The 24115-nt window shown below is 39.5% G+C and overlaps 1 protein-coding gene and 1 long non-coding RNA gene across 4 annotated transcripts in view; one reads left to right on the top strand and one right to left on the bottom strand.

Moving 5' to 3' along the window:
* Nucleotides 1-3929: 3929 nt before the first annotated feature.
* Nucleotides 3930-24115, bottom strand: part of dse (dermatan sulfate epimerase) — a 43425-nt gene continuing 23239 nt past the window's right edge. The window contains exons 3-6 of one of the 3 annotated variants that reach the window (XM_007899637.2): nucleotides 20585-20838; nucleotides 11866-12105; nucleotides 7723-7930; nucleotides 3930-5737 (exon numbers count right to left, since the gene is read on the bottom strand). In XM_007899637.2, the coding sequence (XP_007897828.1) occupies nucleotides 3979-5737; nucleotides 7723-7930; nucleotides 11866-12105; nucleotides 20585-20838 (2461 nt within the window). In that variant the 3' untranslated portion in view covers nucleotides 3930-3978. Of the gene's footprint in view, nucleotides 5738-6015; nucleotides 6087-7722; nucleotides 7931-11865; nucleotides 12106-20584; nucleotides 20839-24115 lie in introns of those variants that run through there. The other 2 variants (XM_042333338.1, XM_042333339.1) reach the window with 2 other exon arrangements.
* LOC103182569 lies at nucleotides 15901-19982 on the top strand. The gene is made up of 4 exons (XR_488328.2): nucleotides 15901-15954; nucleotides 16789-16882; nucleotides 18118-18261; nucleotides 19891-19982. It is a non-coding gene; the product is annotated as an uncharacterized LOC103182569 (long non-coding RNA).

Raw genomic sequence — 24115 nt, 5'->3', positions numbered from 1 at the left:
ATAGAGAGACAGATAGAGACAGAAAGAGAGATGGACAGGTAGACAGAGTCAGAAAAAGACAGACAATTATGAGCTTTCACTTTATAATCTTTAAGTATCAGAAAGATTGATGTGAATGTCATTTTAATATCCAGGAACATGCTTGGCTCTCAATGCCATAATTTTGGTTTTGATTGTAGGATTGGAGAAGCTTTTATATTTTCACGTATGTTTGGTAGAGAGGTGAGGGATTATTCATTACATACAAGTGAAACACTTTCTGCCCACTGAACCAGCGAGGACAAAGTCAGCTGACCACTGACAACATGAGAGACCTCTCTCATGCAAATACATATAAATAATCTGATCCCATCATGGGACACATTATCTGTAATTCCCGTACACCAAGTGATGCAGACTTGGAGGTAAGATGCTAGCCATGAAAACTCGAAAGATTTCTGCATGAAGAATGAAAGTTCATAGAATTTACCTGCAACGGACTGAAAACAGGACAGTTTAACATTAAATGCTGTAGAGACTTGCTTCCTTTACCATATGTACAGATAGAAATTGGACTCTTTGTCAAAATACTAGAGAATTGCTAAAAATATGAAATAAAAATATGCTCCAAAAGACCTTCATAAAACACATCATAATCCCTGTCTTCTGTTATGCTATGCGACTTGTTATACAATATGTGTTGCAAGAAAAATTGTTTTGGACCGAAATCATCTATTTTTTATATCTCCCAGCAACAAAAACACTGTAAATTGAAAGCTTTTTAATTGGGAAAACATTGAAGCTAGCCCTAATTTCTGCTGGATCCAGAAATAGATTATTAAACACAAGTAGCTAAGTGAATGAGGCTCTGTGTTCCTGATTTCTGAAAGTCTGAGCTCATTTCCCAGCTATCACGTGATGCCGGGAGATCATGATACAGTGCCCATTGCTATAACCAGACTGATAGAGGGAAAGATTGAGGGTGTGCTTAAGCACATATTCAAATGATTTCAAATTGTGTTTGTAACTGGAATTTTGTAGGTTAAATTCTTGAAACACAAATAATTATTTCCACTCTAATATATACTAATAAAGACAAACGTCTGTCTATCTGTCCACCAAGAATGCAATAACCAAATGATGTAGAGACATGATTTATACCTCGTTGGAAAGATTTTGCATGGGGGAGCGTCATGGGCATATTTTGATTCAGGGATCTCCTATAGTTGATGAGCTATATTAAAAAATGCTTTAATTGCATGGTATTCTGTGACAGAGGTCACACACCCTTCTAGAGAGACACATAAAGACACATATACTAATAAAGATGAAATGTCTGTCTGTGTATCTGTCTAACCGATTGAAGTAGAGACACCAACAGGAGTCCTCCCAACCAGTAATCCTCCCACTGAGTCCTCCCACAGGAGTCCTCCCAAAAGGATATGTTTGCAATTTTGTAAACAAGGATGCTAACAGGTTCAATAGCACATTTTCTTAATCTTAAGGGATAAGTACGCCTAAGAAGCGAAGATCAAGCCTTTCAAGGACAAATAAAAATGCCAGACGAAAGAGAGAAGGCTGATTAAATGAAACTGGTTGCTAGCATAACTGTAACGGGTACAGCTAGTGATAAATAATAATAATTCTAGCATTTGATATAGCACCTATAATGTCTTAAAGTGCTTCACAGGGAATTGCTGTCAGATGTAGCAACTGTGAATTTTAGGCAATTAACCTAAAAATCTGACCTCATTGTCTAGTCGAAAACTACACTATACTAAACACTGAAGAGCCTCTGTGTAACTATTGATGAACACTGCATTGTCGGAGGTCCTTTGGAGGAGATAATAAAACTAAGGACCCAGGTTATCAAGGTTAACTTTAAAATTCTATGACATCATTTGAAAATGCAAAGGACTTTTTTCTTCCAGTGCCTTGGCCAAAAATCAAGGTAAATTGATAATTCACCTTATGGCTTCTTGTGGGATCTTGCTGTGCGGAAAATGACTGCAAAATTTGTCTATATATACCTAATGACTATAATGATAGTTGTCACTTTGTGAATTGCTTTCAGGCTTTTGACATACCATAATAAGAGAATATAAAAATTTAAGTTCTTTCTTCTTACATAACACAATCACACAAATATATAATAGCACAGCTGGATGTTGTCTCAAAAAACAAAAGGGCAGGTCTGGCCATGTAAAAGGAGAAAGCAGTCCTTTTTTACAAGTGGAAATTCAAAATAATTGACTAGTCTGGCAGAGTCTGGGCCAATTCAGCAGAACTTGAGTGACTCTGATGACGTTGAATTATTTATTTAATCGAACAGAATGCTTTGATTGAAATAGGGAAAATGTGGGATTTAAAAATTCTATGCATTTGGCTGCAGAGCATTCCTTTTAGCACAGCATTGTGCATCACTGAAATACAAAAAGGTTTACATTTACATTTTCTCCAGTCACACACACAACAGAATTGTGCCAGGCAGATGTGTACAGCACGTGTTTTTTTTCTCAACTGGTGTCTAATATATACAGAAACCGATCATCGTGCTTGAGGGTATCAGAACCAGCCGGAGAATTCCACATCTGTATTGCACCTGCACATGGGAATTTCCCTGTGATTAGAATGGAATGCACATTCTCTCCCTGAAGAAACACGTCCTGCTTACCGAATTGGGGAAAGTATTAGGCATAGGTCGGCAAGTGATCACAGTATATCACAGCAAACAGTTAGGTGCAGTGCTTCATCAACAAGGAAAAACACCAATTTGAGACTCACTGTACAAAACACCTTCCTCTTGGGTGAATTTGGACCAAATGAAATATGACAGCAAAATCCTGATGAGTGTTCACTCTCTGCTTATAATGTATATATAGTACATACAGGATCATATATATATTCTAGGCAACTCAGATTGGAGACTTGATTTGAACATAATCAGCATTATTTATTAATAATTAATCACTTTGGGAGAACTTGAGTGTCCAAAGTGAAGTGAATTAAAATATTAACTGACTCCTGCATAAAGATAAGAGACAGAGGATTTATTGAGGTTAATCGTGTCTGTGCCGGCTCTTTGAAAAGAGCTATCCAAATCAATCCCACACCCCCACTCTCTCCCCATAGCCTTGCAAACTTGTTCTCCTGAAATAATTATCTATTTCGATCTTAAAAGTTGTTATCAAATCAGCTTGCACCATCTTTTCAGGCAATGCATTCCAGATTCGAACAACTCGATTTGTGAAAAAATTTCTCCTCACCTTCCCTCTATTTCTTTTCACAACTATTTTAAATCAGTGTCCTCGGGTTATCGACCCACCCGCCAGTGGAAACTATCATACATTCCACATGTGTAGCAATGATGGAAAAGAAACTATGGGGTAAAAATTGTGACATGTGGTGTGATATTTGTCATCAGTTTCTTTGGGAGAATTTTTTAAAAAGCAGTTTATCATTTAGGAAATGCCAAATATTGTTCATGTTTTACAGACGGACCATGGAAACAATGGAAAAAATGAACAATCCAGCTGCAAGACCAGCTGTTGTAAGAGCGGCACAGTTTTTACTGTAAAGTGTAGTGACTGTGTGTTTTGTGGGCGAATGGGGAGGCAAGGATCTTGTTAGACTAAAAGAACAATTTGACTTGACAAGATGTGAACAAAACAAGATTGAACAGCATGCCAGATATTAGGCAGGCGTGAAACATGGAACCAATCACCAGTTCCCAGGGTAATCATATTAAAACAGGACAGAAGTTACAGACATAAAGAAAACATTCACAAATACAATGCATACTGGCGATGCATGGAGGAGAAAATCAAACTAAAATTAAAAGCAATGGGTTTTGCTCAATAAACTGCATATTTTTAGTTTTTCCTTTCAATAGAATACTTTGTCAAAATGTATGTAGAATCCTGATATGTTCAATAACGTACTTCAAGTGATAATATTATTGCATATTTATTTGACTGATCACTAGAGGACTTCCTTATTCTAGCATTGTGCTTGAGAACAAGATGAGTACAAGCAAAGTAGTACAAAGCAGTCCAGTAAAAGTATTGCATAGAGAAATCTTTGGGCGTGCAGGCTTGGGGCTTTCTGGAACCGAATGAGCTGCAATGCTAACAGGAAGAAGAATGTTGCAATATTTAATATTAAAAAGAGTCGCGTATAGGAAGCTGAAAGGGACTGTGCAGTGCTTCGAATAGTGGCTCTTGGATTGACATATCGATTTCTTGCAACCTTATTGTTTATGGCCTTTTCTGGTTTCACATAAGGAAGGTCCTTAAAGTCAAAGAATTCCCTTACATCCTCGTTCCTCTCATTGGAATCAGATTCTTCTTTCAGTTGCTCCACAAGCTTCTTCCGTTCTCTCTTTTCATTCATTTCAATTTGTGCAAAAATATCCGGAAGGTTGTTAGAAAACTTATCGCCTTCGCTTTTTCCTTTTCTGGTTTTTTTCGCCTTACTTTGTGCCCTGGAGATAGAAAATAATTTCTCAATGGCTTCCTCTGTCTTCTTTTTGCCAGACAGTTTCAGGAGACGCTCAGCGGTCTTTCTGAAGTTGTCGGTATTGAATACACGAGCCAGAATATGCTTTTCCAGCTGCTGAAAGACTGGCTTTGCGTGCTGAAGATTTTCCTCAACAACATTCACATAGTTTTCCACCTCCTTCAGTGAATCAGTCCTGACTGCAGAGCCTCTATCAAACACGATCTTCTGACGGTCAGTTAGTACCATGGCAAACAGTGGTTTCATAGGAGTCTCCCCAGTTATTAGATAAACTGTGTAGGTTTTATCATTTGTTGCTATATATAAATCTACTCGATCCAAATCCTCCCGAATGGTAAAGCTTTGAATCTCTACAGAAGGCCCAAAGAAGATGTAGGCTGTTCTGGTGATTGGGTACCTCAACGTGGTTGTAACGTTCACATAATATGTTCCGTTGTATGGATAGCCACGAGGATACACCTTGTATGACAGCATGCCCTTCTCACTGTTGCCTTGATCATCCATCCAAAACATTCTATATTGGCCATCCTTCTGTTGAACAAATGCTCCATGTATTCCATCTTTGGACGTCGCCTGAAACCCTACATCTGTGTTATGGAAAAAGGCACTCATTTTCTGAAGGGGGCTGTCCTCTTCTAAATGGATTTGATCCACTAGGAGCAGAAGCTGTGGATGCAGAAGCAGAAGACTCCTTTGGGAGCTCTTCAGCTTCAGGCTCGGGCTGTAGGCCCCCACTGCCTCTCCTCTGATAAAGACCACCCCATTTTGCTCCAAAGCTGCAACAATGTGTCCGTGGCTATTTCCAGAAATCCCATGTTTGTATTTCAACCACTTTGAGTTACAGGCTTCCGTCACCTGTCCCTCCCAAGGGGGAAAGCAAGACTCTGAGGTGGCTGGAGAAAAGGTTAAAGCGTTGTTGAGATAAGTATACTTCGGTCCATACAAAGCTTCCGTGATGAAAGGAACCCCATTCGGCGCAAACGTGAAAGAATTCTGATCCGGATGTTCATGGCCGGCATTGAAATTCTTCCAACCTGTAATCCACTGGGAATATTTATTCTGATGAACAATGTCAAATATTGCACGTCCGCCCAGTTTACCAGATTTGAAGGAGAGGAAAGGCCGGTTGATTTCTGTTGGCACGGCTCCTCCATAAGTTACAACTCCCCAGTCTTCAAAGTAATGCAATTTTGACAACCCATAATCTCGAGGTGGCACTGGTGTTAAAGTAGCATCATACCTAGTTAAAAAATACATTTGAAAGGAACATAATTATCATATGATATTATAGGTCTAAGGTACATGCTAGAATATGGACAACTGAGGGGCGATGATTTAATTCAAGCACTTTTGAGATGTCCTTCTGATGTGAAAGGTGCTATATAAATGTAACCTGTAATGCATTGTATTAATTGTCAGTATATACATTGATCTTGGTTGGCAATGCATCTTATTCTCCACCAGTCACTATAACTGCCAACCACAGCTTACATGGAGTTTATAATGGCACACCTCTTGTTTTTCTTTCTTTCCTCTGGCAAAGAGCCTTGTCTCCACTCAGCGCCTCTGCAGAACTGATATTAGGACATCTGGAAATTGGGAGGGACTGAGTCACTGAGCTGCAAAGCATCATTCTATACATTCATAATCCAATACTGTTCTCAACAATTCTATGCATTCATATTTTAATACTTTCCTCAACAATCTTCCAACCAGTGAATCAATGCTTCCCGGAAAGGATTCCTACTGCCAATCCACCTGCCACAGGGCACAATATCCTATCATATGACGGAAGTTGCCCTCGAATTGTCTACTTTGTTGCTGCCTCCAGCTCTGAGCACTAGATGTGATTATTGGTTTACTCTCCCAACAACTTTATTGGATGTAAACTACAGTATTCCTAACTACATTCCATTTCTTATTTAACAGCAAGTTTAATTAAAGAAAACGTTTGTCGACTGAGCAGAAACTGTAGTTAAATCACGTTTTTTAAACCTGTCCTAATGGGAATACTGAAAAATTTCTCCCCTGACTTCTTCTGGAGAATGATTTCTCCCTCGAGGTTTTTAAATTCCAAACAGTGGCCATGTTTATTTTACTGGGCTTTGAGGAATTCATTCCTGGTTTCTTTAGCTCTTAAATGAATTTTAAGTCAATAATTAGCAAAGAAGTGCAGAATGGCATTGGAATTCTTATTCCAATTGTTCAGTGAAACTTTATTTATATTTTTAATAACAACTTGCATTTATATAGCACTCTTCAGGTCTCAGAGCACTTTACAAGAACAGGGCAGATTGCCGAGCAAGGGAGAAGGGAGGGATAAAAGGGGAAAAAAACAAAGATGCATTCAAAGAGGTAGGTTTTTAAGTGGGAGTTAAAGGCAATTATAGAAGGGGTGAGTCAGAGGGTTCAGGAAAGGGAGTTCCAGAGGTTAGGGACGTAGTAGCTGAAAGATTGGCCACTAATGACAGTGCAGTGGAAGCAGGGGGTCTTGCGGTTAGCCCAAGTTAGTCCAGCAGAGGAGACGAGCGTCAGAGTGGTTTGGGAGCTAATGACAGAGATAGGGAGATTGCGAGGGCATGAAGAAATAGGCAAATTTGTTGTTAGGCAGGCTGGAATAGTCGTAGCACTGCTCCTTGACTCCCAATACAACAGCAAGGGCAAAGACACTACAGCAACAAGATTTCCCATAGTAACTGGGATCAGGCAACTTGGAAAGAGACTCAAGCAAGGAAATAGTAGAGATACATGGAATGAAGACATGCAGCCCTTCAGTTCTATAGTGTATTTGCACTTGCTGTTGTATTGGGAGCCAGGGAGCACGCCTACAACTATTCCAGCCTGTCTAACAACAGATCTGCCTATTTCGTTCATGCCCTAGCACTCTCTCTATCTCTGTCATTAGCTCCTAAACCACTCTGATGCTTGACTGCCCTGATGAACTCTAGAGGTTGGTACTGTTATTAATCTCGTTTTTTTTAACTGGATTACATGCAAATTTGTTTTTTGCTGAGTAATTCTCCCATAAAACCCACAGTGACTGTACCTTACAGTATATCCTGTGAAACATTCTGTGATGTTCTCCTGATCTGACGGGCGCTATACCAAATGTAAGGAATATTAATATTATTATTTATAATTGGCATTACTAGGAATTATTTTGGGCCTTTCCCTAATGAAATGTAATACTGATTACTTTCTTTAATCAGTTATCCTTTGTCTTACCAAAGAAATTCAATATGGAGAGTGCACCATCTCTGTCCTTTGGTTGGTGTGCCTGGTCCTTCCCGAATCCGATTCTTTCTGATCTGTTGTGCCAGCCAGTTGCCGCTACCATTGCGCATGATGTAAGTATCCAGAAACACAAGCTGGCTCTCAGGCCCATAGAACCAGTTGTAGTTTGAGTCGGCAATGGCCACAGTCCTTTGAAAACCTAGGAGAGAAATCATTTTGTTTCTGAGGCACAATTCAGTGTTGTAGGGAAACTACACAATGGAGGAAAGATTATTAGATCATGAAATAGATGAGTCACTGAACTATTTTGGCTAGGTGGAACGTGGAGCTAAATTGAGTATTAGGCTGTGTGACTAAAACCGTTGCTTTGTTACTACTGTCTGTATTATTCCAAAGGATTGCCAATGTATTTCCTGCACTCTGGACTAAATGGATTTTTCAATAATTCTCATTCATATCCTCCTATACTATTATTTTGCCTTTGAAATACTATTGGTAACATTTGTTACTTTTTGTGCTGAAGGTCTGCTTTAATCCTCGTCTTGCTACATTCTGAAAATTACATTTCTCTAATCTTTCTTCATACCTCTTTCCCTTTTCTTAGAATTAATCTTAATGCTCCTTTCTATAACCTTTTCAAATCATTTTATGACCAAAACAACCTATTATTCCAAGTAAGGTTCAACCACTGGCTCTGTAATCCTAACACTCTATTAGATTTTAAATTCCTGGATCTGCTGTTTCTCTCAGGTCTCTTTCCAAATCTCCTTGCTGTAACCTGATTCTAAGCATTATACTGCATACTTAGGTCCAATAATTTTTTAGCCTATCTGTATTACCTGACATTTTTCTGTTTGATTTCAGTTATGATGTGTTTGCCCAATTACATTACCAATCTAAATCCTTTTGCTCATAGTATAGGCTGACACTGCAATGCAGTACTGGAGGTGCATTGCATGGTTTCAGGGGTTGTCCTTTATACTCAAGGTTAAATCTAGGTCCTTTCTGCTTCTTCAGGTGGATGTTAAGGATCTCTTAGCACTATTTGAAAAGTGCAAGGAGTTTCTCCCAGTGTCCTGGCCAATAATACAAAAAATAAAATTGGTCATTCACTCCATGACTGTTTATGGGACAATGCTGTGGACAACTTTGCTGCCTCTTTCACCTACAAATACAGTCCTCCTTGCCAGTCCCCTCAGCAACTCCATTCATAAAATTCAATTAATTTAAACCCACCCGTATACTTATCTACACCAAACTCCACACCTGCGCTCAGCTGGCTCCAGCTTTCTCAACATCCCTTGTCCCTTCCGTTTCACTGTTGGCAGCTGTGTCTTCAGCCATTATGCCCTGAAACTATGGAACTCTGTGCCTCAATCCCTCTGGTTTGCTCCTCCTTGCCCATCTTCATATCACACCTGAAGACCTTCCTCTTCGACCATGCATTTTGCCTCCCCACTCTTTCCAGCTCAGTATCAAGCACCGTAACTGTTAAGTGCACCAGGGCACTACCCCACAAGTTTAAACTTTATGGTAAATCACACGCTTTGAGGTGACCATTATATCAAATACAAAGATTATTAATATTACAATACATAGTCACAACACTTTACAGAGAAAGCCATGAATTGCTTTGAGACGTTGCAAAATAAGGTGCTATATCAAAAGCAAAGACATTTATTATTATAAATTATTTTGCATTTTTTTCATAATTTATCTGTGTTTCTTCCTGTACCATAAAGAACAGGCCAGTTAGTTACTGATGGGTTCCTCGACAGACATTAGAAACATAAAGCAAAACACTGCACATGTAGGCATATCTCACACTTAATGCAATGCTTCCTTCCAGACACTAATGCCCAGTCAAGATCTTTCTGCTTTTACTGTTCATATATAAAAAAATGTGATTTAAGTACTATTCTAGGAAAATTATGGAATAATGTATAACTTGGCCATTAAAGCACTCATGATGCTATTCGAAAATAGAAGGGAGTTTCCCTCAGTGTCCTTGCCAACAATACTCCAAGTAAACTGGACATTGATATTCTAACTGTGCAACATGCCATCGGCCACTCCCTTTCCCCTCCCTTCCCTTCTCTCCCCCGACCCAGGCTCGGGTCTGAAATGCTGCACACTCTCCAGCGCCTTGGGACGTCCTCCCGACGTGAAAGGCGCCATACAAATGTAATCTTGTTGCTGTTGTGTACAAAATAGCTGCTGTAATTGCCTTCAAATACACAGTCGTTACACTTGACAGTATCTACTGTGAAGCATTGTGAAACATTTCAACATGATAAGGCGCTATATTAAATGCAAGGATCATTATTGTTTGTCACTCTCTGGCACTTTCACCCAAATAGGGCTATAGGTTCAACAATGTTTGTAGAATAACTAAAAATATGTTGCAAATAAAAACAGAGAATGCTGGAAATGCAGAGAAAACCAAAAACAACTGAAAGAGAAAGATAAGTCAACATTTCTGCCGTGGTTCTTTATTAGAACCAGAACTGAGGAAAAATTCTCTGGTGGACATGGAAGTGACAACATCTCCCTCTATAGATGTCTTCTTAGAATAGCATCACCAACTTGATCAGAACATAATGCCTTTACCCTCCCTCTGCTGTGATATTTTCAGTTTAGGGTAAACTGTATGCCATCTGGTGAACAATTAATCCTTCACTTCAGTCTCCTGTGCATCGTATTACTAAATTAGGCATTTAGTAAAACCCACATTAAGACTTATAATGCGCTCTTCTTTGATCACCTCCCACCACCCCGGGCTATCACAGAAGCCCTTTAAGTCATCCTCCCAAAGTGAAAGGCGTAATATAAATATTTTTTTTGGGTGTAAATATATTCTTTATTCAGGTACAAGTTGACATATTATTGTGTGCTCCATGCAAAGCTTTGAACATGTATGTACACAGAGATATTACGTAGATGACGCAACAAATGTATAATTGCTGGTTAGATTAATAACCAATGGCATGTTGGTGATTCCTCAACTGTAAACTGAAAATCTACCAACAAATGTAATCAGTGCTTTGTCAGTCCTAGGTCTCTGTTAGGAAATTTCTGAGGTGCAAGTAGAAGTTTGCAGGAACGCCAATGTCAGGTTAGGTCTCGCTTAGAAAATTTGTATGCATACAAATGAACTTTAAGTGATTATTTCCACTTAGTTAACAAATTGCCAAATGGAGACACAAACAAAGGTTTCATTGTTCATTAGTGATGAGTGTAGTTTTATCACTTGTCAATTGCAATATTTTGGTTGGAAGCAACACTCCCAATACAAGCCCACAAGCTATTTACATCTGATATTTAAAAAATAATAAGATTCTAAGACTCCCTTGAAACATTCAAACAAGAAGGTCAGTATTGTATCTAGTTAATAAAATATTGCTTTTTGGCTGAATGAATGTACAGCATTCAGCATAATACACAGCAGAATGTAAACTGATATTTACAGATGGGTGACCAAAATCAAACAAGCCCTTTTTTTAATATAAGGCATTCACTCGGGAGGAAAGCTGGTATTGCATGCAGCAAATCTGATCGAAATGCCTAATTTAATATTACGTTGCACAGGAAACTGAAGTGAAGGATTAATTGTAAACAGGAACCAACACAACTAGTACATATCACTCAATCCCGATTCTCTATCTTTAATATCAAACACAGCTTTTAAATACTTTTGAAAAATTCCTACATGGTGGGGTTGAAAAAGTTCTGGAATGGTGTAACTACTGTTAAAAGCATCAGGCACGCAAACTGCAGCAAACCCTGGTTATGTCATGTTGACTTGTGAGGTTTTGCCTCTGACCTGAGGTATCCTTGGGACTGTGGTCCCACACATTGAACTCTGCACTGTTCCAGAGATTTTTTGACTCCCAGTAATGCGTTAAAGCATATTTACCACATGATCCACACACAGTGCAGGTTATTTTAAAGGCGTAAGAGTGGACAGGAGTGTCTTGTTTTTCCTCCTGTGTCCCTTATTTCTGCGTTTCCGTGGCCAGCTATTCCTTGAGATGTCAGTGGTTTTATGGGATCAGTGTATAAAAGTCTTTGTTCATAAAAGCACTTTTGAAGTGTAATTAAAGGGAACTTTATTTCTTATTGGCAAATTCCTACCTGGGAGCACGGTCCTGTAGTAAAAGGCAAAGTGCTGCTTGATCCATGGATGGTCGAAGTGGCTGATGTTGAAATGTTTCTGTACTAGGAACATGTACTGGAACAGGGATCTGGTGGTGTAACTGCCGTAAGCCACTCCTTCATACAGTGAGCCATCCTTAACATCCTGCAACAGAACCATTGACTTTTCCAGAATGGCAAGGACCTGCTTTGTCCACAGATAAGCTTCTTGGAGGTAACCTAGAGTTCATAGAAGAAAACAGTCAAAACAGTCAAATAAGTAACTTCTACTGAACAGCAAGTTGAACAGCAATACACCACCAACAACTTGTAATTAACTAGCATCCAGAGTTTTGAATCATTTGAACCTTGACCATTGAGGAGTACATTGGAAAAATTGAGGAGGAGATGACAGTAACATGAATGAGAATTTCAGCAAAGTTTGAAGTAAGATGGGGGCAAAGGCAGGCGATATGGCAGAGCTGGCGGAAGGCAGTCGTAGTCATGAATTGAATGTGGAGCAGGAAGCACACCTAGTGATCAAACCTGACACCTTGGTTGCATATAAGTTTGGTGAGTCTGAGGGGTAGGCAGGGAAGATTAAGGAATTCAGAACTGAATGTTAGAAGATATTGATCGGATCCAAGGAAATAACTTCTTGTCCATGTTCAGCTGCAGAAAGTTAGCACTAATCCAGACCTGCCAGACGAGGAGGTAAGAATATCAGGAGGACTGGGGGTAATGAATAGTGGAGGAAAAACAGATTTGGGTATCACCTGCATACATGTGGAAGTTGACCCCATACCTATGAATGATACCATTGAGGGAGATCATGTCAATGAAAAAAAGGAGAGGGCCAAGTATAGGCTGCTGAATTCTTTTATTTATTTCATTTGTGAGCTGGGCATATACAACTTACTGGTGTTTAGGATAGATTTCACTCTGAAGTGCTTCTCTTCTTCATGTACAGCACTTTGAGGAGTTTTGCTGTATTATGAATGTAAAAAGCTTGGTCATTTTTACATTGGCTGCTAGGTGGAGCTATTGTTACACACTTAGATAGACTCATGATAACGCTAATTCATGTCATTGTTCCCCATTTCAATGAAATTGGTGGAACAAAGAGACAGGCAGATGTGCTGTAAAATTTATAAATATTACATTTAAAAATTCATCTATTTCTTCCCCTGGCTAGTCCAGTTCATCTTCCAGCTACTCAGAAAGTGCAGTGGACCTAGTCCCAGACCTCTACCCAACATAACTAACAAACTGAATGCAGGAGACAGAGAAGATCAACTTCTAGACATTATTCTACCTCATTCTTCACAAAATTGCTCCAGTGATTGGTACTTCACTCTTGCCAGTGAATTGAACTGAATCCCATTATTGTTGTGGCGTGAGTGCTAAAACTCCATATATTATACCAGTTTGCCAACCAAAGTGCACAACCATTGCTTAACGATTTTGTTTTTGGTCGGTCTGACACACACAGAAACCGATCACCATGCTTCAAGGTATCCAAACCAGCCCCACATATGAATGCCAAGTGCTTAGGGAAATTTCACTGTGTCTGGAATGGAATGTACGATTTCTCTCTAGAGGGTCCAGTCTCATCTGGCTCCCTTTTAACCATCCCTCAGCAAATTGTAAGTGCAGTTAGGAGAGGGAGAAAACTGACATTGCCAACAATCCTCCAGATAAAACTGATCATTCACTTCATGATTGTTTGTGGGACATTGCTGTGTGCAAATTGGTTACCCGCTTTGAAACACTTTAAGATGTCTCAACAACATGATAAGGCGCTACGTCAAGTATACCCTCAATTTACTCTCGCATCTCAATGAAAATTTGGCTTAAACAAACCACGTTAGCTACACAAGTCAATGAAATGTTACTAAAGAAATCACAAGCTTTCGCTCACAAATATACAGTCAATTCACTTTACAGTATATTCTGTGAAGCGCTTTGAGATGTCTCGAAGACATGAAAAGTGCTATATGAAATGCAAGGATTATTATTATTATTAAGCTCTTAGATGACTGAAGACTTAGCATCTTCACAGACTTAGCATCATCACAGTTAAATGGGTTTCTGACTGCCAAAATACAACACAGTTAGGAGTGTGTAGTCCTAATTGCACTTACAATAGGAAACAAAGTACTGCATGCCCCACTATATAATGCTGCCTCACGTATGGAGGAGGCTTACTGTGGACTGCTGCTAACTGGAAGTGCAATACACCCAGCTTCAAACGCTGACAAATTAACTTCCAACTTATGGGTCAACACGATACTGATGCCACTTAATAATCCTTGCATTTGATATAGTGCTTTTCTCGTCGAGAGGACGTCCCAAAGTGCTTCACAGAAGACACTGTAAAGTGAATTGGCTGTACATTTATGGGTGGACGCGGCAGCCAATTGCGCACAGCAATGTCCCACAAACAGTTGGAGATTGAAAATGACCAATGTATTATTGTTTTTGGTTTTGGAGGGATTATTATTAGGCGTGTGGAGTAAGGAAACTTGCCCAAGGTTTCGCCCTCTGCCTGGAATTGAACTCAGGTCTCTCACTTGCAAAGCGAGTGCTCTAACCACTGAGCTACAGGACTCCACTTCCACTGGGTTGCGCACAGGAAGCACTGCTGATGCCATCTTCTTGTACAAAGCACAGAAGTGACATCTATGATGATCTTCTAAACAGGAAGCCGACAATGTTTGGAGTTAAAAAACGATGACAAAAATCAACAAGATCCAATAAGCAAGTTCAATTAAATGTTGCTGTTATATGTTTATTTGTACTTTTTTTCATTAAATATTGTCAAAGAGTACAAAAAAATCATTTTTAACAAAAAATAAACAACTCTGAAACTTCTAAAATCAAAAATTTAAAGCAAACACATAATTGAGCCTATGGCAACACTTTTTTTTGATGGTTACAAAGAAAAATACATTTTAGGGCTACGATAAGTCAAGACCTAACCATTGCAAGCCACTCAGCAGTTTATAACTCAAGAGCGGGACAGTTTTGTTACTTGTCACTTCATGTTCCAACAGCATCTTCAAACACTGGAAAATAATTGCAGAAATTCACACTGAAGTACTCATTTGTACATTTCTCACAAAACTGAGAACGAGAATCAAAAATCATTATCTTAAACTAACGTCACTGGACTACTCATCTTGAGAAAAACACGATTGAATCAGCATATAAACAGCTCAGGGAAAGAGCACAATTTAAGGGCAAGCATGTTAGCAAACCTGTGATTAAAAAGGTGTTTAGCAGCTGCAAATGAAGGCTCTCTAGTCAGGAAACAGCTGACATGAAAATATTTCAAAAATAGTATTTTATGTAGTTTTGGTTTATTTAAGAAGAATATCCTATTTTTGTCTTTGTATATATCTATTAGGGGCTTTCTACAGTTTAAATGATAGTTTATAATTTGGAAATTAGGTTCAATTTCAAACTCTAGTTAGCATTAAACACTATAGTTTTTTTTTAAAAAATTCTTTAATCAAAATCAAGTTGTTCTGTTATACAATGCAGCCCTGGTAACATGTCAATACCTGGTCAGTTTCTGCATTCACTGTGTGTGCAATTAGCTCACGTGTGTAAAAAAAATGATGACTTCCTGGTCAACAGATTGCTACCAATGTTACTTCCTGCATTACTCTCGAGTAAAGAGGTCTAGATAGTGTTTATGTACATTTCCTTTGTGCCAAACTGCTCATGTTGCAATAGTCTTAAATCTCTGGCTGGGATAAAATAGGCTGAATTTGAAGCCATTATCAGAATGAGGTGGTGACCCTCAGTTAAAAAACACAAAATGTTAATTACCATGAGGACATATCTCCCATTTATTTCAGTGGGAAATAGAACTGGAAACATAGCATCACCAGCAGGAGCGTTATGACGGGGGGGAAGAGGAGGAGGAGGAGAACTTTGAACTTTTCAAGCTGGCTGGTCCGAGCTGAGGCTATTAAGCAGGATTCTGCTTGAGGTTTTGGCCTGGGTAAATGCTACCAATGCCTTCACAAGGTCCTGTCTACAGCGGGATATCCTTTCGAAGAGTTGAAGGCAAGTGCTAAGGTGAGATCAACAAAAGACAGTCTAATAAACCTTACATTTGACATGGAGCTTTATCGTAACAGGAAGATGTCTCAAAACTCTTCACACCATTTACTGTGAAGTGTGGAGAATGTGTATTTTGTAAATGTAAATGTAATTTGCACATTAGCAAAGTCCCAGAAATAGTAATAAAGTGAATAGCCAATTTTATCTAAGGGAATGTTGGTCAGAACACTGGAGAAATTCCCTTCTCTTCTTGAATCATATCAAAAGATCTTTAATATTCACTGGGAAGGCAGACTTGGTTTTCACTTGGTTTAACATCTATTCTGAATGACAGCCCATCCACCAATGCTGCCTACTTGCAACACAGCATAGACTATGTTAAATCAAAGTAGATTGTAAATTGTAATAGTAAAATCCCAGGGTGGGTCTATCAACTGAGCCAGGCTGTCAATGCTGTAAACAGAAATAATTGTATGTTTTCTAAGAAAGGGGGGGAGAGGGGCAGCACAAAGCTCTTACCTAACAGGGCTCATAATATTTATACCTAAGGATGTGAATATTGCACATTATTTTAATTTAAGATAATGACCATGGAGTGGGACCAAATGGATGGCATAGAGATAGGCAGGAATTGATGGTGGCAGAAATCATAGTGGAGACTTTAATCGCACCAATGAGGAAGAGCAGGAGTTGGGGGTTTGGAATGAGCCAGGGAGCTGAAGATTAGTTGTTAACGAACAGCATGCAGCCGTAAATCATGGAATGCATGACCTTGATCTCTGTCTCCTCCTTCCCTTCTGCCCTGGGGATACATCAACAGGGGTCTTACTCTCTTTCCTTTTCACATAGAAATGGGATGGACTGAGTCAGGCTCATGAGCGCTCATTGAGAAGCTGCAAGCTAAGAAGCGGAAACACACAGCAGAATGCACATCGCTAGGGATGTAAGTATTGTACATACTTTTGTTATTATTTTAATATAATGATTGTTGACTGCGGTCAACTTTTGCCCTTTGCCTTTTCTTTCTCCAAATAATTTCTGTGAGCTAACACCTCATAGAAATTTTCCATGTGAATTTTTTCCCCAAACCTTCCCAAATTAATTTCAGCTGATATTTTAAATTAAATCCTTAATGTTTAGTATGTATGTTTGACTTCCCCTCTTCTCCATTAATGGGGATTAGAGGCTCCATGATAGCTTCAAGTAATTGGTCACTCACTTCTTGGCTGTTTGTAGGTCATCACTTTGCCCAAATTGACTGCTGTGCTTGCCTACAAAATACACAGTCACTACAACTTTACAGTATATCCTCTGAAGCTCTTTGTCTTATAGGAAAGTACAAAAGCTGGACTCCCTTTGTTCTAACCCACTTATCAATTGTACACTTTTGCACTTTACATGCCAGAGAGTGCTGGCAATAAAGTAGTTCCAAAATTAGCAGTTTCTGCAATTCATAATATTTATTAACAACGTCAGTAGTGACAGCAATTACGAGGAAGTTGGATAAATGCTTAAAAAGGAGAAATATGAAAATCAGTATGGGGGTGGAGAAGCACAGGGAATAAGAATTAAAGTATTTAGCTTCAGTAGATGCTAAAATAACAGGCCAAATAGTTTACTTCGAGGCTAGAACTTCTAAGTGCAATGACACAATTCTTGCAGCTGACCCCAGATTGTGCAAAAATTGTGTAACATATTACAAGAAACCATTTATCTTTCTATCAAAGAATTTACAATTGTTTAGCAGCTAGGTTACTGCAACTGAGCAACATAAACCCATGCATGAAATTCCAAAAAAAGATTGTACAAAAGTGAGTCACACATTTCTCGCTGCCTACTTCATTTTTTTAGCCTACCCCTTTATGTGGGAAGCATTAATAGCCTTGTTAACTACTCAGTGGAGGTCAATTAGTGTGTCCCATCAGCTTATCCAAATATTGGATATCAAAATACAAAGATTATTATTATCCTGATTGGTACTTTATGTTTTCCATAACTTTTGCAGCACAGGACTGATCAGACGAAATGAAAGATAATTGTGAAACACAAAGGTACAATTACAAAAACACAAAATTAATTCCACTCCCACAGGGGAAAAAATAAACACATAGAATGGAATACATTAAGGAAGAGCACCATGTTCAAAGAGAATGTAAAAACCTTTCACTTTGTGAACAGCTGGAACTATGAAAATTTCAATGATGCCGAAAGCTGATCCAGACAGCATAACTTTGCAGACTGAATCTCACAACAGAATACAAGAAGAATACACATGGATTGGTTGCAAAGGGAATAGAAATAGAATAAAAGATTTTCTTTGTGGTATGTTAAGCAAATTAGATAAATAGATATAAGATGGAATAAATTCAAAACCTGAGGTTCAACATGTTTCATCGTGTTAGTCTTAAGATCATTGTTTTTAATTTTAAGATTATACAAAATTTGGAATTTGGTCTTGTTTTTCTTTAAGAGCTGCAGCTTTCCAATTAAGATTGAATTTCCAAACTTGTAATGTCTTAAATTTGAAGGCAATGCTAAGGCCATAAGAATCTGATCACTATCTAATGGACGCCCTGCTGGAGATGAATGTATGTAGATGTCAGGTGAAGATAAGATTGGTCTCGACTGTGATGTCTTTCCCCTCCTTAGCCAGCTGAACTTTTAGGAGACCTTGCTGTGTCTAGAGTCATAAATGAATAATTGCCACTTGGCGGATGGGGACTAGAGTTAATAGAACCTTCCCACAATGAGTTCCTGCCTAAGGAGGAAAGGGAAGACATTTGGGGAAAAATAAAAAAAACTATTGAACACTGCATCATTAAATAGATTGTTGAAAAGAACTGGAAATGTTCAATGGATCTTTGCAGGTAATATAATGAACAAAAAGAAGTAGGCTTCCCACTGAATATCTGAGCACAACTGAACCAGTGCAAACCCACCCCACCCCCCACCACTAGTTGACATTAACTATTTCAATGTTTGTCCAGCAGAGATTTGAGCCAATAATTTATCAGCACAGGCACAAGCAGATCTAATTAAAGCATTGCTTTGATAATGATGTACTCCTGGTGTCATCAGACAACACACTGACAACATTGTTTAGTCAAATAACTCCATTCATTCAGTTCCATATCGCCCAGTGTCCAAACANTTTTTTAAAAAACACTACAGAAAGATGGGATGATGATCAGTGAACACCAGCACCTGGTACGGTGGAGTAATAGGAGACCAGATTCATCTCCTCCCCAAATTTTACAGTCAGCTGAGTGTCTGACACATGCTGAAACCCAACAACATGTTTAAGAGTACCAAAACCAAACTACGAGTTCCATCCATGCCACCCATACATGAAAATTCCCATGTTTTTCAATGGAATGTGCACTCTCTCCCCAGAGGAATAGACTGTCTATCTAATGCTGGAGAGTATTTGCACTTTCTGTCAAGCTTCCCACAGCTTGTCCAACTAGGACCCCCTACTTGTTAGGGCTATGGCTTGCAAGGTTAACAGGAGCTGCCTTGAGGTCCTATCAGGCTATCTGGTGTGTCATCAGCAGTCCCATAGAGAACTACAGACCTGCCTGGCCTTTGGTGCACAATTCCCCATTGTGGAATTCTCAATCTTTGTTGAATTCCCTGACTGAGGTTACTGCCAGCTCAGAGAAACACTGGCAGCGGGCTACGCAAGACCAGCTCACTTGTTAAAATTGGCTAAGAAATCAAGTTAACCAAAGAGTTTCAAAGTGAAAGAATTTCTACCCTCAAGAAGTGTAGCCATAGATACACAGGTCATTAAAGTTAATCATAGTTGATTAAAACTGTTTTTAAAAGCAGTGCCAACTTACCATTAAATATTGCATTAATTATTTACTAAAGATGTTTTGCATAATTGCTATATTGTTATCTATTTGCATTATTGTTATCTAATCTGTAAATAATGATGTGCCTCCATAGATGATTGGAATTCAGTTCAGCTGATGATTACCAAAATATGGAATGGTTTTCCAGGGGAGATTGTTGGAGCAGTCAATTGAACAACAACAACAACAACAAGATTCCATTTATAAAGCGCCTTTCACGTCAGGAGGACGTCCCAAGGCACTGCACAGTTGGGTCATGACCCGAGCAGGGGGGAAATGGTCAGGGTGAGGGGAGGGAAGGGAGGGAGCGAGGAGGGGGGAAATGGTCAGGGTGAGGGAAGGGAGGGAGCAAGGAGGGGGGAAATGGTCAGGGTGAGGGGAGGGAAGGGAGGGAGCGAGGAGGGGGAAGAGAGTCGAGAGGGGAGCTGAAGGCACGGTCAAAGAGAAAGGTTTTGAAGACATTTAAGCACACGCAAGAGGGGTACGGCAATTGCTGGGAATTGCGATAAGATTAGATGGCTTCTTTCAGGTCCTGACACTACCATTAGCTCACCATGGCCTCCTGCTGTGTCATGGATTTCTATGGAAAAGCAAATAGAAGAGTATGCAAATAAAACTTTAAAAAACGAGAAGTCTGTGTGAGTCAAATGATTTTCCGTAACTACAATTGACCACAAAATACTTTAGCAATGTTTCTGTTGGAAGACTTTGCACAAGGGGGCCCACATGTTAGCTGTGTGAGACACTATTGGATATGTTACAGGGTTCTAATAAACAGTGTTACGTACCTTGAGTCATAAGAATAAGGCTTCCCGTCAACAAGGCCACACAGTTGGTGGGTTGATGATTGTGCAGGTACTGAAATCCCCATCCACGGCTGTAAGACATTTCATACATATATCGAGAGGCATCAGCTATAACCTCCACATATCTTTCCTGTCGAGACTTGTTCAAATGATCATACAGGAAGTCATATGCGGTGGCAAAACTCACCAGGGAGTGAGCCAAAGGAACCTCATCCCATGGAGCATCCTTTACCAGCCTTTGAAGAGAGGAAACGTATAATGAATGCTTTAAATACAAAAAAAAACTAAGCACTTCTGCTTGAGCCCCCTCTCCTTCCACAAGCATAACACTGAAGACATTCCATTGATAGTTCTTTATTAGATCTTCCCAGACTATGACTCCAGTGCTGTAACTGGAAAAACAGTAAAGAAATACTTTTCTTTAAAGAAATCATCCAGGCCGCATTTTCCATGAAATAACCAGGAGACAAGTTTGCCAAGTCCCAAGTGCCTTGCTTCCCTCTTTTGTTCCAAAATCCAAGATCTCATTAACTCTAAAATGATTCATCATCTTGAAAGCTGTGTTGCAATACACAATCACCAGCATGCTTTTTGACATGACTGGTTCAATGGTAATATTACATTTGATATAGCGCCTTATCATGTCTTCGAGATGTCTCAAAGTGCTTCACAGAATATATTGTTAAGTGAATTGACTGTAGATTTTGTGGGTGAAACGCAGCAGCCAATTGCGTACAGCAGTGTCTCACAAACAGTCATGGATTGACTGACCAAATTATTATTATTATTTTTTGAAGGGACTATTACCCCTGGAAAAGCAAACTGCCACTCGTCTAACAATTGGGTTCCTACTTACTGCTAGGTAAACAGAGATGTGTGGGGTAAGAAAACCTGCCCAACGTTTTGCCCTGCCCAGGAATCAAACCCAGGTCTCTCGCTTGTGAGGCGAGTACTCTAACCACTAAGCTACAGGACCCAACAATGGTAATCTCTATGCTGTGCATCCCTGAACCTCGATTTATAAACACATTCTTAAACCCTACCAACCTGCCTGCTCCTTCTGCTCAGCAAGCGCTGACCTGCTTCACTTCCCCCATCCTGCCCACCCCACCATGAGTGGTCAGGCTTTCATCTTATCTGCCCCTAATCTCTGAAACTTTATCTCAGAGTCCCTCTACCTTGTCCCTTCTCTCGCCTCCTTTAAGGAGGTCTCAAGACCTTCCTCTGTGACCCTGCCTTTGGTCATCTTTGCTCCCTTGCCCCACCCTCTCTTGGACCCACCCCTCCCAAATACAACCCCCAGGTACAAACCCCTGACTGTACAGTGTCTTGGGAATTCCTCCTGCCATGAAAAGTGCTAATACAGTGAATTCCTGATAACAAGATCCCGGCTTAGCTTGTCACTGCCATTTAAGTGGCCATGCTATCAGTATCCTGGCCGTTTCCTATGCAAAATGTTAATAAAGGATGCCGCTTTACTTGTCACTCCACTGAACACTTAATTAATCTCATTCCAGAAATTCTTGGAAATACTTACAATGCAAAAATTGATTAGATGACTAGTCTTATAAGATAGAGTTTTGTAGGGTCCCAGCCTATCCTGTGACAGGATAGGCCAAGAAGCCAAGGAATGGACCCTCCAATAGACCAGAGGCCTCTGCGATGCATCTGACTGAGCAGGTGTGCCCAAACATTACCGAGTGCCTGCACCAGTCACAGTGCCCCCTTGCAGCTCGGGAGGACCTATGCCTAACCAGCCTCTCTGGATTGCTAGTCATTGAGCCCTTCTCCCTTGGAGTGGCGAGTTATCAAAAGTTTACTGTGAATGTAATTTGTTGTTGTTGATTTTTTTTACAGGGTCCATCACCATTCACCACTAAATAAGTTGTGTTCTTACAGTCTTCCATCAAAATATACTCTTGAGGCCCAAATGTCCACCCAATCTTCATTGACAAGACCATTTTATTTTAAAATTTAAGATTGTATGGAATTCTGGAAATTCTTGAATTCACTCTTAATTTGGAAGCCAGTTTTCCAAGATTCTTAAAAAGAACTGGCTTCCAAATTAAGGCTCAATTCAAGAATTTTCTATAATTTTGCACAATCTTAAATTTTAAGACAAAAATAGTCTTACTGGCAGAGTCCAGGAGGTCTGGCACTTCCTCACAAAGGAAAAGATAGAGACAGCATTGTCATTTAGCTACACATAATGCCCAGAATAGATGTAGTAGAAATGGATTACTCATTTAGTTCCCTTCTGTTCTGCAGATCCATACTCGCACCAAAGGAAGCCTTAAAGACTGGACTTAAATAATTACCAACCCATCCATGATTTCCTAAGTTTCAAACCAAATTACATGATGGTCTGGACAATATATTCCTTGGTATATCTTGTTTACTTAAACTTGAACATTCAGTCTAGCCTAATCCTTTAATGAGAGATCAGATTTCACTTGGGCGTTGTGGAATCCTGTAGCTCACTGGTTAGAGCACTCGCCTCGCAAGCAAGACACCTGGGTTCGATTCCCGGCAGGGCGAATCCTTGGGCAAGTTTCCTTACTCCACATGCCTGATAATAATCCCTCAAGAAAAAAACAATAATAAATTGATCACTTCAATCCATGACTGTTTGTGGGACACTGCTGTGCGCAATTGGCTGCTGCGTTTCGCCCACAAATATACAGTCAATTCACTTTACAGTATATTCTATAAAGCGCTTTGAGACGTCTAGAAGACGTGAAAAGTGCTGTATCAAATGCAAGGATTATTATTATTAGAAAGAGCTTTGGGATGTGTTTGCTGCATAGTTCAATGAGACAATCGAGGGAGACAACAAGGGTTAATCAGTCTGAACTGATTCACATCTTGGAGCTTCTTAATAGAAAACATGATTACTTTTACAGACTGCATATTCAGTCATGCTAAACCATTCTGAATGCAGTGACATTTAGAAACATAAACACAAGAACAACATAGATACTAGGAATCCTTCTATCAAAAAGTTTTAAATAACCACATTTGACTGTCTATTTACCATTATTGGACACTGTACACAAAGCAGGTTAAAAAGACTGGGCAAGGAGCAATATAGTCTCTCCATTAGTCTCTCCCAGAGGGAGTCATAACACTAGGTATTACTGGGCATTACACTAGAGGCCGTAATTTAAGTGTATCCTAGTGAGTGAAGAATTAATTTCAATGATTTTCCTCATATCCAATTTTATATTCAGCCCCCCACCCCACACACACACACATGATTCAGTTGTTAAGGTAACTATCTGGTATGAAACTGAGCTAAACAAATCACAGATGACCCTAGGTTCAATCCCCAGACCTTGTCATGCTAGTCACTCTCAGTTGGGGCAGCAGCAGAGGTATTAAAAGTTGGCATCAGTTCTCAGGACTGAGGAGGGAATGGATTTATCAGATGTTTGCATTTGATATATAGTAAAACTCGCATAAGTCTGATCTGTATTAATCATATAATTGCTTAAGTCGTTCATCTTCCCAAGT

The sequence above is a fragment of the Callorhinchus milii genome, unplaced genomic scaffold (assembly GCF_018977255.1).
Source record: "Callorhinchus milii isolate IMCB2004 unplaced genomic scaffold, IMCB_Cmil_1.0 Scaffold3, whole genome shotgun sequence".
Lineage (NCBI taxonomy): Eukaryota > Metazoa > Chordata > Chondrichthyes > Chimaeriformes > Callorhinchidae > Callorhinchus > Callorhinchus milii.
Note: the sequence above shows the minus strand (reverse complement) of the source record. Positions and strands in the feature narration are given on the sequence as shown.